The sequence below is a fragment of the Athene cunicularia genome, assembly GCF_003259725.1.
Source record: "Athene cunicularia isolate RWA chromosome 1 unlocalized genomic scaffold, athCun1 chr1_part1, whole genome shotgun sequence".
Lineage (NCBI taxonomy): Eukaryota > Metazoa > Chordata > Aves > Strigiformes > Strigidae > Athene > Athene cunicularia.
This window is the reverse complement of record NW_020799091.1, coordinates 92,539,798-92,554,249: the sequence shown is the minus strand read 5'-3', so window position 1 is coordinate 92,554,249 and position 14,452 is coordinate 92,539,798. Positions and strand designations below refer to the sequence as shown.

General features: G+C 38.4%; 1 protein-coding gene across 3 annotated transcripts in view; it reads left to right on the top strand.

The window, feature by feature from the left end:
• EFHC2 (EF-hand domain containing 2) overlaps positions 1-14,452 on the top strand; it is a 64,378-nt gene that overhangs the window by 18,509 nt on the left and 31,417 nt on the right. For all 3 annotated transcript variants that reach the window (XM_026856012.1, XM_026856020.1, XM_026856005.1), the window contains exons 4-7: positions 3,818-4,041; positions 6,826-7,077; positions 8,628-8,726; positions 9,056-9,194. In XM_026856012.1, the coding sequence (XP_026711813.1) occupies positions 3,818-4,041; positions 6,826-7,077; positions 8,628-8,726; positions 9,056-9,194 (714 nt within the window). The remainder of the gene's footprint in view (positions 1-3,817; positions 4,042-6,825; positions 7,078-8,627; positions 8,727-9,055; positions 9,195-14,452) is intronic.

The window sequence follows — 14,452 nt, the reverse complement described above, 5'->3', positions numbered from 1 at the left end:
GCGGGGAAGTGAAGTTGCAGTCAGCTGCTCCAATATGACCGATTATCTAAGAGTTTAAGACCTCCCCCGAGGCCTTGAAATAATTGTGATTTTGCCATACTTGATGGTGGCCAAATCATGACCTTGCTATGTTCTGACACGGGTGAATAAGTGAATGTAGGAAGCCCGTTGTTTATTGGGGTGAGCTCTGTGTGTTGCAGGAATAGTAGTGGTTGCTTCTCCTCCTTTCGGTGCAAGAAGTCAAAGAGTTTATGAACTCCAGGTGTTACCCATTCCTCTCCTCTCTCTAATGCACTCTTGAGTAGTGCAGAGGGAGTCAGAAAGCTGTGCTGAGGAAATTCTTGATACCACTGTATTTCTTCTGCAGAGCAGTGTAGCAGTAGAAACCAAATAATTTGCTGTCCAGCTTCATGAGCTGCCCCATTGTCAAAAGGCCTTCACTACTGTTAAGGTCTCCTTAAGCTGCTGCTGTAGTTGCCAAGTAATCAGAAACCCTGAGAGAAAAGAAGATACACTACACATTATGGCGTGGGAACTCGATGCCACCACCGCTGTCAGAGAAAAACAGTACTCCAGCTCCCTTTACAGGAGGAGAGCTTTAGATATTTAAAATAATGCTTGGTGGTGCAGCAGGATAGCCTGCTCAATAAACTGACAAAAGACAAAAAAAACATCAAGAACAGCCCTGAGTGTTGCACATGCCCAGATCCTCCTTTAACAACTTGTAGCAAATTTCTAGATGTAGAAATGTAATTATTTTCCAGAAGGAAGGACAATTTAAAAAATGCTGAGACCTAACCTCAACTGATCAGGTTTTATTAAATTTCAAATTCAACAGTATAAGATGTGTCCTCTACATGTGTAGATCAAGCACAGTGATACCTAATAAAAAAAGCAAAGGATTGCTACAGATATTATCTTTATAAGACATTTTCCATTAGGAAAGAAATTCTTATCCCTCAGAACAAAATAGGCATGTGTATTATACTTTGAAAAGTGATATGAAAAGCTAGCTGAGGCTTATTCACCAGTTCTGAAGTGACTATACCCTCAGAAAACACCTCATATTAGGAAATTGTCAACCATTATATTTTCGCTAAAATGATGGTTCAACTGGATTTGCATTTATGTGGAGGACTGTTCTGATTTAGCACATTATCTGCTGATTTTTGTAGGAGTGACCCAAGGATTAGCCAAAATCAGGTAACATATTTTAAACTATGTGGGTTTGTTAATGGTAATGTGATGCAGTTTTGCATCATGCTGAAATGTGCTAATTACCATGTCTTCTAACTAATATTTCCATGAGGATGCATCTTAAATACATGTATAAGCATGTTTAAGCAGATAGAGGTTCAAATTTATTTTACAAAGGCCAGTAACCAGAATGTCGGATTTGGTATATGTGAAAAACCGGGATGCTGAACGGGTCTTAAATAATTATTTTAATGGGAACATAAAATAAATCTGCTTTGTTGCTTTATTCCCCTGAAAAATTAAGGGTATGTTTTCATTGTAGGAGTTAGAATTTCACAAACAACTCTGATAATGTAGTAGTGGAAGGTATTTCATACAGATTAGTCCTTAGGGAAATAAAGCTAACAATAAAGAATTTCCATGGACTAATTTAGGAATAAGGCCCTTCAAACACCGAACAAAACCACACAGCAATATCTTTCTCCCTCTTCCTCTGCCTCTCTTTATCCCCTCTCCCCCCAGGGCCCCCTCCATCCCCACCTACCTCCAAAACAAAATAGCAGTGCTGGAAAATCATCAAATGGGACTCAGTGGGAAACACTACCAGATGCACAGCTGAAGGGCACTGGAAAGAGATGCAGTTCTGTAGTGAGAGATAATGAGGTAGACCTTTTAGATAATTGTGTCTAATAAACTATTACTGCAGTAGTAGGTTAGTACTGGAATTATTTTTAGGTTTCAGATTTTTGTGTGTTTACTGCAGTTGTCTTGAAGTTGCACTTTTTATAATTACTGTAATTCTAAAGTTGTTGGGAACCTATGGTGTCAAGGAATTATTATAATAGCATGGGTTGGTGGTTCCTGTCTGGTCTTAGCCTGTGGGTATCTACATATGAAGCTGCTGTTAGAGGTGTTGGGGTTGGTAAACACAGCAAAGAGCCTGAGGTTGAAGACTGGACCATCTTATTACTCTGCAGGGTATTTTCACACAACTATATTGAAGTATTGATGTGGCAAAACTTTCACAGTTGTCCTTTTTGTTCTTTCATAATGTTGAAAAAAAAGAGTTTACTCCCACCTATGCTGATCTGCCATTCTTTGTGAACTCTAACTTCAGTCGGAATAAATCATAGCTTGTCATATCTGCAGCTGCATACCTTTCTTGAACGTATGTGTTACATATTTGTTTAACCTACTGAGGCTGTAGCTTATAAGTTGTTTCTGAAATATTTGTGTTATCACAAAATTGTTGAAGTTGGAAGAGATATCTTAAGACTGTCTAGTCCAACTTCCCTGCTCCAAGCAGGATCAACTAGAACCAGATGCCCAAGGCCATGTCCAGTTGGGTGTTAAGTATCTCTGTAATGGAGACTTCACAACTTTTTGGGCAGCCTGTTCCAGTGTTTGATTGCCCTCACAGTAAATAAGTGTTTTCTTGTGTTCAGATGGAATTGTATATCTTTTAATTTGTGCCTCTTGTCCTGTAAGTGGGTACCATGGAGAAAAGCCTGGCTTCATCTTCTTCAATCCCTACCATCAGGTTTTTATAAAAATTGATACGTTTTCCTCCCAAGCCATCTGTGTTCCAGGCTGAACCAACCCAGCTCTCTCCACCTTTCCTCATGTGAGAGGTGCTCCAGTCTCTTAATCATCAGCAGTGAGTACTTCTGAAGCATTACCCAATTCATCAGTGTATTTGTGAGTTTTCAGCTGATAGACCAATAGCAGATGCCTTCTCTTTTAATGTGGTAAATGTGCTCTCAGAATAGCAGTCCTTTCATTTAAAGACTATCAATAAGCAAATGTGTGTTCTTTTTTTAACAAAGTTAAAATATCTCTCTTTTTTTTCTGCTCCTTTCTCCTCCCCACCTTTCTCTTCCTTTTGGACAGTGTTCCTGTTAGATTATGGGTTATGAGTTCCTGGCTCTGTATTTCTGAGATGGATTCTTTCCTGCAGCCCAGCAATCAGCCCAACTCATCTCTGTTGTTTCTACTTTCAGTGTGCTCCTTAAGGAAGCTCAGTTGAATGTGCCTGCCTCCGTACTTGATAGGTCACAGTTCCTTTGTAGGGCAGGTTTTTTTCTCTAACCTTAGTTACATATGGTTCTCCTCACCCTGCAGAGAGTACAGAAAAATTTTGTCCCTCCCATGCCCCCCCCCCCCGTATTTCGCACAACTTCTTGTGTGTTTTCTTTTTTAAAGAAAAATCAATTATACTACTGAGCACTGGAGACTTCTGTTGCTTTTCAAAAAAAGTAAAAAAGACTTATCTCTTCATAATGAGAAAGAAGACTTTGAAAAAATACTAACCTGTTATGTTTGCACCAACAAATGGGAATTTATTCCAGTGGTTTCCTGTTTGCTTCAGAAGGTGGTAATTTTCTGTATTAACTTCAGTCAAATACTAGAACTTGAGGTTCCAGAAGACAGTTCATGTAAAGTTTTGTTGCTAATAAAAAGGATCCTCTTACCTAGTAGTTCTTTTGCTGAATGAAGGATAATTTTGTTTTTCCCATGTGGCTTCATCTGTTTTGGTCATATCAGCATAGCAAATTAGCAAGTCTGTGAAGTGATTCTTAGAGCAAAGGATAATGATGAATTTATTCTAATTCTTTTACAGGAACTATTGTTCGACGGCACCGGATTCCACTTCCACCTCCTCATGAAGATCAGTTCTATACTATAGATCACTTCAATATCAACATAGAAGTAATCCTTTATGCCCGAAAATATAAGATTATAGATTGTGACCAGTTTACAAAAAATTTCCTGAGGAAGACGGGAGTTAGATTAAATCCTCCCATAGGTCGTCCGGATGACCCGTACACCAAAGAGCGACAAAAGGTCAGATGACACAGTAATAGTGAAAACTTGATTTTAATAGAAATGCCATTGCTATCAGTAACGTGCACTGTCTAAAGTATTTCATTAATAGCAAATAGAAAGTAGCTATTTCAACATAATAAATCCCAGGAGAAAACTTGCTCTTAAAAGTTTTATTATATGACTCACAGTACTAACATAGTGAAGTCTCAGATATAACTGATTTTATCCTGCTGTGTTCACACAACTTTTGAAACAAAACAAGATTAATTGGTAAAAATAAAATAAAGCTTTCAGTATTAAATAGAAAAGAAAAAAAACAGACGTATGATATGTTCTACAAACGTTTTTGCTTTAGCTAATTTAATGATAATAAACACTTTAAAAGTGTTTAAAGGAAGATCTAATTGGAATTGTGATTCAAGCACATCCATGGCTTTCTGCAGACTTACTTGGTCTATTCATATGTCATCCTTCATCTCTGTGTTATTAACAGCTCTTTGCATGTGTAAAGCAAATTCTTCTGCCACACAGAACCCAGCACACTGCAGTTTTAAGAGTTTTATTTGAATGCACTTCCCTCTTTTATAATATATGGGAACACATACACACCTCCTCCTAAAATATCACTCACACCTCCTAGATGCCATGTGGATTCCCCTCTGCAGTATTTGGGGTCTTTTCTCTAGGAATAGTAGTGGGAGTGATATTTTCTGTAGGGTATAATGACAGTTTCTTTCAGTTCTGTTTTCCTTGATTAATATGAGTGTAGATGGCACTGTATTTTTCTCTTGATGTGGACTGCTGGCCCATGATATGCATCATGTTATGATAGATCCAGCCTAGTAGTACCCTGAAAGCAACAAATACTCCTGTGTCTGTGCATTCAACTTAATCCTCCTACTGAGAAAACTGCTGCAGGTCTCAGCAGCAAAAATGGAAGGTAATTATGACTGAGATGTGCAGGACAATTTGCATATATCTGAGGCACTCTCAGGCCAGCATGTTGGTTTCACTTCATTCATGCTTTCAGGCTTTTTGCAGTCCCCCAGTGAAAGGTAGTATTTGTAATACATCTCCTGGTTCAGCGTAGTGGTGACTTAGGCTGGCCATGTGTTGCTTTTCCCTTACTCAGGCCTTGTAGGTAGCGGGTGTATATTAACCCATGTGGAGTTGTCTTGATATTGGCAGACTGTGTAAACATTATATAAGGTACTGCATAACCTGCTTAGATGATTTTTTTTTTTTAAACAAGAAAAACTTTCAAGTATTGTGCATATGTGTGCCTAAAGAGAATGGAGAAGGGGAAATGGTTTGAGAAATAAGAGCATCAGGAGAACAAAAATTACTGAAATCTATGTCTTACTTTCTCAGTTGTTGAGAAATTACAGAAAAGTTATCTAGCAAATTCTGGCTGCTTTATGCATTCACTTCCCTGTGACTAATCTGTGGAAGGTAATTTTTTTTATTTATTAAGGGTGGATTTCTCTGGGCCATTTTGAGCAAAATTAAATTGATTTGCTCCAGACTCCTAATAGAAGGCCAGAAAATGAAGGTACGAAGGAAAGTAAAGAATGTGATGATAGAAAATGAGACCAATGAAAAATGTAGCAAAGCCCTTAGATTGATATTTCTGTATTGCTGGAGATGATATCCCACGGATGATGATGTTATCTGTCTCTGTGGCTGTATTTGGTCTCATTGTATCTTCAAGGGTCAGGAAGGAAAGATGGTACTGAGTTGGTGAATACCCAAGTTGTATGAGCATGATGATGCCTGAAATGCAAAGAGTGCTGTAGATCGGCAAGGGACATTTGCAGGCAAAACTTGGTTCTGCCCTCATTTTTTTGATCTGATGCTCTAAAAGAAAAAGCCTTTTCCCTCTCAGATTTTTAAGGCCAGATGTATCGATGGATAAATTTAGACAATGATATAAAATGCACATAGTCAACAGTTCTTTCTGTTCAGATGGTTCAGTTTACATTGTCTCACTGATGTCTGTCACCATTCCTCTTTGGAAGCAATTTTGGAGATTTTTGTAGATTAGAAGGACTGTCTTGTCCCTTTAGCCCACTTTGGACACTGTTTATATATGTGACTGTAACTAACAGTATGTAAATGCAGCCATTGGATTGGATCATCGTCCTGGGATCCAATTTAATGCAGTGCTACTGGTTTTGCAGCAGCTGTGACTGTGGATAACATCTTGTCATAGATCACACCAGCTGGAATGTATCTTTAGTTTGAGATCTCCTATTCCTTTTCAGACCTATGGGTGTATATTGAGAGGAGAACATACATACCCAGTACCTGCTAACTGTATGGCGTAAATCAAAAGTTAATAAACTATGATTTAAAGATAAAAGAAAGAAAACACCAAAGGGAAAAGAACAATTAATTCTTCATACCACATCATCTATAAAAAATAATTTTTATGGAAGTAAATCAGGAAGGGTGATGCTATTTGGAGTTGTAGTGATCTGATTACCATGGGCGATTTCTTGAAAATTGAGCTGTGCTATAAATAATTTAACAATTCTCTGATCTGAAGGACCTTATTGCAAGAAAAACAAGGATCAAAACCAATCCAAAATTGTTTTCATGTATTTTCTGAGGGCACAGCAACCCTGTAAGTAGTTCTTTGTTAATGGTATAAATAGTGTTTCATGTATTGTAATTGTGTGGTGTTATTTGAAAATCCTAAAGGCATGTCGTAAGATTAGATGTTACTCTGCAGGTTGGTGTCCTGTTTTTAAGAGCAAATAACTAAAAAGGTGTTTCTTTTAATTTCTCCTTTATCTGCAGATTCTGGATAGTATGAAACCATTGCGCCCTTATGAGCGCATTGACACTTTGAAACAATTTCTGGACCATGATGGACATGTTTTACGTTTTTTCTGTGTGTGGGATGACCCAGAATCCATGTTTCATGACCCGCGGGAACTTGTTCTGCATTATTATTTGTCTGATGATACTATTGATATAAAAGAAATTATACCAGTAAACTCAGGCCGGGATGCAGTTCCACTTTTCCTCAGAAGAGCTAAGCTTCCAAAGGTGAGGAATGAAAATTTCAGCTTATTTCAAATTCTTCAGCTAATGAAGAAATATTAAATGCCTTCTTTTGAAAATCCTGTAGTAGTATTGTAGTGGTACTTAGAAAGTGTTATCAGAGTATTAATCATAAATGCATGATTTAGGTTTTGCACACATTGATATAATAGCTTAATAAGTGATGGAATAAAATAAGTTCAGGCTTGTTCTTAAATTAAAAGGAGAGAATTTAGGCAGAAAGATACCCTGTGATTTCCTTTCTCCCATATTAGTATATTAAGATAAATATATTAATAATGCTCTACAGTAATGGAAGTCCAGAAAATTAATTAATATTGATAGATAAACTGAGGTGGATTCAGATTTGATCCATATAACTTATATTTGGAACCTCTGGAAAAGTCCAGGTTTAGTATTCCGTAACATTACTTCTTTGTAGCAAATCTAGCGTGATTTCATAAAACTGAGTACCTAGATTTGGGACCTTATGCAAAGCTAGTTAAAAGCAAAAGGAATCCATGAATACGCTTTGTCAGGCATTAATCAGGTTCTTATATGAGAAGGCTCCTCTCAGAGAAATCTTCAAGGGGTTTGAGTCCTCTGTAACCTATAATAATTTATTATTATTATTATAAAATTAATGAGCTGGATACACTTCTGATTCTGATCCTGATGACAGGAATCTCTTCCCTACTTTCCTTCTAAGACTGGTAATATATTTGTGATGCCATAGATGTACATGAGATTTTATACTAAAAAACTAACAGCAAAAATATTACACTTTTCTCACCTTGTGCATTCTGTGTTCTGAGATGCCGATTTAGCAGTGGCTCTATGTTAACAGACCCCTTCTACCACTGAAGAGCATGTTGCAATTTTAAGGGCTGGCTTCTGCCCTTGAATTCAGTGGAAATGTTGAGAAAGACCAGCAGAAGAGATCAGTCAAAAGTTGGGGTGTCAGGGAAGGTGGCAAGACAAAATAACCCACTTTGGTTACTCTGCATCAGCAGTTTGTTCATAATTTTTTAAAATGTAATGTGTTTGTGTATTAAGTTAGATATTACTTGGATAAATTACTATTGTAATTTTGAAACTCAGAATAGTAAGAAAAAATACTAAAATTTTTGTCAAGAGAATCATACTGACTTGAATCCCCTGTATTTGTGCAGTTGTTAGCACAGTAGAACAAGCCCTGAGTTCTTTTGAATGTTTTTATAATTATTACCAATCAAAATAATAGCCTGTAGCGCAGATGTTGACAACCATGTGCTACATTGGGTGTGCTACCCTTTCTGTTTGCTTCCAAGAAAAAAGAGACTTTACTTGGATACACAGTCAGATTCTGAATGCTTCCTCTGGTATACGTACTGGCTTTTGACATAGACACTGGCTTTTATGTTTGGTGGTGTAATCTTACCTTAGAATTTATGAAAAATTCTCCCAAGAAAATACAGTATCAGTCAGTCTGTAAAAACCTGCTAGTTCTAAGGTAACTGTGTTCTTTTTCTTCACTGTTGACTGTATTTCTTAAGAGTTGGTCTCTTTTCTTGCAGTACGCTCCCACCGGGCTGTATCAGCCGGGCACAATCACCAGTCGCACTGTTCGCAATGTGTTGGGAAAGTTAGGCCATTACATTCTGGACAATCGTAAGGTCAGATATTACTTTACTGAATGCCTCCAGCTGTTGAATGTCTTTATAGTAGTTTTTGTAATTTCTGTGGTTGTTATCCTCTACAACAAAGAGAGTTATTTATAAAATTGTGTTGCCACTAGAGAATAGCTCAAATTAAAACTACTGAGATTGACTGTATGTAAATTCCACATTTGTGAAAGTGAAGTAGCTTGGGGTGAAAAATACTTGTAAATGGACTATGAAGGTTATATTCGAAATCACATGCACTAAATGACCTAGATTTTAAGAAACGTTTTGGGATTCTGAGATTTATAAAGCTGCTGTATAAATGTTCCCTCTTTTATTAGACAGGAGCAGTGCATCAGGAATTTTACAGAGACAGTGACCTGAAAATAGGGGCAGTAATTAATGTTTGGGGAAGGAAGATAATACTCTGTGATTGTGATGAATTCACTAAAGAATATTACAGGACACAGTATGGAATCGGTAAGTAGTGATAATTATCCTTTCCTTACGAGCATTTTTATACTTCTGAGTTTGACAGAGCTGTCTTCAAATTTTATTACTGACAAAACATGTTCATTAAAACTTTTAGCAATAACAATCTGTCGTAGGCTGTTAACAGCAAAGCAGTAATTTTGCAGGTGATCCAGAAGGGCTTTCTTATATGTTACTCTATTGAAAACTAACACATAATGTACATGTTCTGTTCCTAACTGCATCTGTTTTAAAACTAGAATGACAAAATAGTCATATGGATAGTATCTTCTTTTCTCTCAGTTCTTCTTCTCTCCTTCCTCCTCCCATTCCAATAGCTGTGTTTGCAGTCAGAAGATAATAAAGAGCATGTAGTGAGTGGGTAGGTAGAATGAGTTCAATTATTCCCCATTATACTATGTTTCATTTTATGTGGATGTCAGAATCCTCACTTAATAAGATTTTCTGACACGACAGTAGCAGTCTATCACACTATTGGTTTTTACAATGCAGTTTTGTGTATTCTGGACCATTAGAGTATGTATCCTGTGAAGTTTCAGCACTGAATTCTGGAAACATTTAGCAACTATGCCCAGAATGGAAAAGCATTTTGAAAATGTCTAATAGGGGCTTTCGTTTATCTGTCTTTGAATTCCCTCAGTCAGACTTGCTAATGGTTCTATTATGGATATCTTCCTGCAGAAACGACTTAGTTAATTTCTGGCAGTTTATTCATTCTGTAAATATAGCTGAGTGTCTGACTGTTCAGAGATGGCTGGAAGAATCCTACCATGGCCTCTCTCTGACACTGTGAAACAAAATACCCAAGTAGACTATTTCTTTCAGCTTGACTTGTGACCAGACAGAGTGTAGTGTTGGAATCAAAGCTTGTCTGCTGCATTGGGGGAAAATTAAATGATGCAGCACTGCCACTAGATTTCTTAATTGTCAAAACATGTCTCATTAGGACTTTTTTAATAATAGCTTGGCATGTCTGTACCAAAATAAATATTTTCTTATACTAGCCAGTGTGTGAGGAAGTCATATTCAATGACCATAGTATGATCTATAATAATAGTGAGTTTAACTCCAGAGATGCAAAATAGGGGGTTCTTCCCTGAGAATTTCTTCAGCCAAGACCGCTGCCGCTATTTGGCAGCAATATCCTCTGTCTGAGCAAAATATCCTGTAACACTGAATGGGGATTTCTTACTCACAGCAGGCAATAAATGAAATGCAGCTGACCATTCTGTATCAACCAAGCTACGCAACAAAGCATTACACAAATGCAGAGGCTCTTCTCCTCCTGTAATGCTGGCTCAGTAATTACAGGTCACGTCTGTTACAGTTAGGTGGTTTGCAAGTTAGGAGAAGTCAGAAGGTGCTGATGTGCAAAATTCTAGAAAATTTGGACCATAGGTGATCTAGTCCATTCCCACTGTTCTGAGGCAGAACAGTGTATATATATATATATAGATTGTCACTGACTGGTGTTTGTATAGCCTTTTATCAGCATCCTCCAGTAGAGGAGATTTCTTTGCTTCCTGAGGTATCTTGTCCTAACCTCATAGTTACAAATGCCGCTGAACAGCTGCTCTGAAACTGGTTTGTGTACACTGAGAGAGTTAACTTTTTTTGTCCTACCTCTGTTGGAGAACAACTGCTCACTACCCTTTTTTGTAGCAAACTTGTACATATTTGAACGCTATTCCAATACAGCATCTTACCAACCAACTGCCTTCCCCAGCCATTTGCTGTGAGGTAAAACCTTTCAGTCTTTCTCCATAGTCCATTCTTTTATATCTGTGATAATTTTTGGTTTTTTCTCAATGCTCTCTCCAGTTTCTCTGCCTCCTTAATACAGAACACACAAAGAAGTGCTCTAGCTGAGATCCTTGGGAAACTGGGAAGGTTTTGCACATACCTTTAAGGATACATGATGGCAGAGACTCTGTCTAACACGAAGAAACCCCATCCATGTTGATGCAGCTTGTCTTGTTTACAGAAAATACATGGTTTCTTAGAGCTAAGAGATTCTCACAATTTGCTGTGAAATTCTTTCCTGCTTTCCCCATCAGGATTAAAAAGATGTAGGTATGACTTTTTAACTAGAAGGGTCTAGGAGTACAATCAAGGTAGTTTTTGGCTTAGAAGCAGGTTTTGAGAGAGAAAGGGTGAGGGTTCACCTTTTATTCTTAGTGAGTTAGAAATTTTGTTTGTGTCTGGTGGATGTGCAAGGTACTCTCAGTGGGCTCAGTCCCACAAAGTGCCTGGCATTCTGCTCCCATCCAATTAAACACTGAAACGTGCTTAATTGCAGTTTGAGTCCAGGGAGACCATTTACTTGAGTAAGAGTAAGCAAGTGGATAAATTAGTTCTTACATCAAGGCACAGTGCTCAGCACCTGATGGCATCAATCCAGCTGTTTGTTATTGTGTTTTCAGATTACTCCAATTTATACTCTTCTGCCAAAGCCATTAAAGAGGCTGACATTTATTTTTGACTCTGCAGTTTCAGCATAAGTTACTTGCCAATGGAATTTGCCATTTAGGAGAATGAAGGGCAGTTTAGATTTCCCTTGAGGTGCATGATTATGATATTTGATCTATTTCCAATGTTAGTTTTGCCTGTTTTACTCTTTATACTGTTTGTGAAAAGCAAAGGAGAGCTTTTCCATGGGTAAACAATAGCTAATGCCCTTCAATAGGAAGCTAATGACATTACTGTCATCTAGCAGTGCTATGAATGCAAGAGAAAATGCCTTAATGTGTAATATTATCTGTCTAGACTTGCTAGTGCAGCCTCAGAGGAGGAAAAAAATATAGCCATGTAGGTGTTGTGGTCACCCAGGTGAAACATGAAATATACTGATGTGCAGATGGGGGAAGCTGCTACCCGTTCTCACTAAATACAGTATCTTAGCACAGAGTTGAGTATAAAGTGTTCTTTCTTAAATAACAGATTGTTCCTGAAGGAACAAAACCAGTAAAATCTGGTTTCCTAATGATTTTTATTCAGTGTCCCAGCACTTCCCAAGCCTGTCTGTTATGCCTTTTCATAGCACCCTGCAATCCCTCTCCTGTCCCAGCTCTCCTCGCCCTCCCACCCCCTCATTTCTCAGGCTCCCTCTCTGACCTGGGCAGAGCAGCGTGCGGGGTGATCGGCTGGCCAGTGTATGTGTACTTTTGGCCAGGCAGCTGCTGCTGGATAACAGCTGACTTCTTGCTTTTCCCTCAGTGGGGGCATTAAAGCCTGCTGCCAATTTTCACTAGACTTGTCAGAGATCAGAGTCTCTCTGGTGTCTAACCTCTCTGCTACATGTAGTGGAGACTGAGCAGTGGCTTCTAAATATACTTGTGCATTTACAGATGCCTTTTTTTCCTCAGGTAACTGGAATAATCAAGAAGTAAGACACTGAAAAAGGAGATTTTCTTTAAATCAGAGTACACAGTCATGTTTTAGCTGCATGGATGGTTCTGTGAGCATTAGATTTTCTTTAATGCTGCTTGTAAAAGTTGTGAAGATGGTAGTATTGTCTTCTTATTTTACTGCTTACCTAAACTGTGAAACAGAGTCTCACAAAAACCAGGTCTCAGCTGTTTGTTATACATCTCTTATTATGTATAGAAACATCATGTTATCAATGTCATCCCTCCATATTGTCCAAGGCTAGTGAGGTTTCTCTCCCCTATCCTTGTCCATAATGCTCAGAGGTGTCTGTCTTCCTCTGAAGGTAGAATTTCTTGCCTGCCTGCTATATACTGATATTCAGTACGGTTATCACTCTAATCCAAAATATGTAGCACTTGACTCTTCCTTGAAATACAATTTTATCTCACACATGAGTGTTTTCCTAACAGTTCTTTGATCGAGGGCGGAAGGTATCTTACAATGTACACCAAAATCATATAGTGTCTATTGAAACTGAAAGCAGACAAGGTCATTCAAGCTGGTTTAATGCGGCCTCTGTGGCAACAAATTCTTGAGGAATTTAGTTTTTCTTACTAAGAAGACTTTCTATCTTCAAATTGTTTATATGCTAAAAATGTGGCTGGAGCTGTTTTGTTTCTTGCTGTTCCCAGTGATTGTTCAAATCTCACTCGGGTTTTGATGTTGTGAGAACAAGTTGCTAGTATGTGGTGCATGTTTGATATAGTGGGTGAGATAAAGACCCTAGTGCCAGCCTATCTCTTGTTGAGCATCAACTGATGAAGTAACAAGGGGTGAAACTGTCCATGGGGAAAATATCTGTGCTATTCTGTCTGGAAGTAGAAATTTGTAATCCTGGACTTTCAATTTACTCTCTACCCACAGTAAATTCACACTGAGGATGTTAGGGCCTGGAAGAAGAGATCATTGATTCCTTTTCCAGGCTGGACAGAGGTAATTTTCTTAAGAAACAGTGATATCCTGGAGGGGAGTGCATTAGGTGTGTAAGTGCAAGCTGTCTGTCTGATTCTACCCTAATGGTGTGTGGCAGAGCAGAGACGATAGTAGTTTTGAGCTCGGTTATGGCTATTAGTCTACTGCACCTAGCTGGCTGTTCAAAAGTTGCAGAAATTAGTTTATAACTAGTTTTGTAAACTCTGTTTTTCCATGGTAATTTCTTTCCGAATTTTGATTCATGGGAGAGAATCTGAATACGTAATCCTTTCAAATCCTGGAAACTGTAGGTGGCACAAGGCTGGATGTTTGCATTGTTTTCTTTAGTGAATCTTAATGAAGAAAGGTCCTTTTACTTCGGGGAAAGGATGGGAACCAGAGCACTGAATTTCTCTTTGGTCTTTGTTTACTCCAAACTTGGGTTGTGAGGGATTTAACATAGTCTCTGGGGCTAACAATATATTCCTCTTTAGTTCCCTTCTGGTTTAGAAATCTTAATTTTGATCCACGTGTACAAAAGTATACAAAGGGAAATGCTTTAACATTTCTTAATGAATGCCTTATGCGTGAGTGTTAGTGTGGGTACGCTGTGACCCGCATGTAAGCACAGCAGCTTGGCTGTAGAGTTTATCAGTTCAAGGGGTGTCCCGGCTCCCCCGGCGCTTTTGGCAGGAAGCGTGTTATTTGCAACCGTGCAAAGGGAAGGGGCTTGTTTCTGTTACAAACCTCCGGGAGAAAACACTAGTGCAGATTAACATATTGCCTAATTTAAAAAAAACAAACAAAAACCGTTACAGTTTGTAACCAGCAGGACGACCCTAAGGAGAAGAGCCGCAGCCCCCGAACTCGGCGCTGAGGGGAGGCTGCGGGAAGCGGGGCGAGGG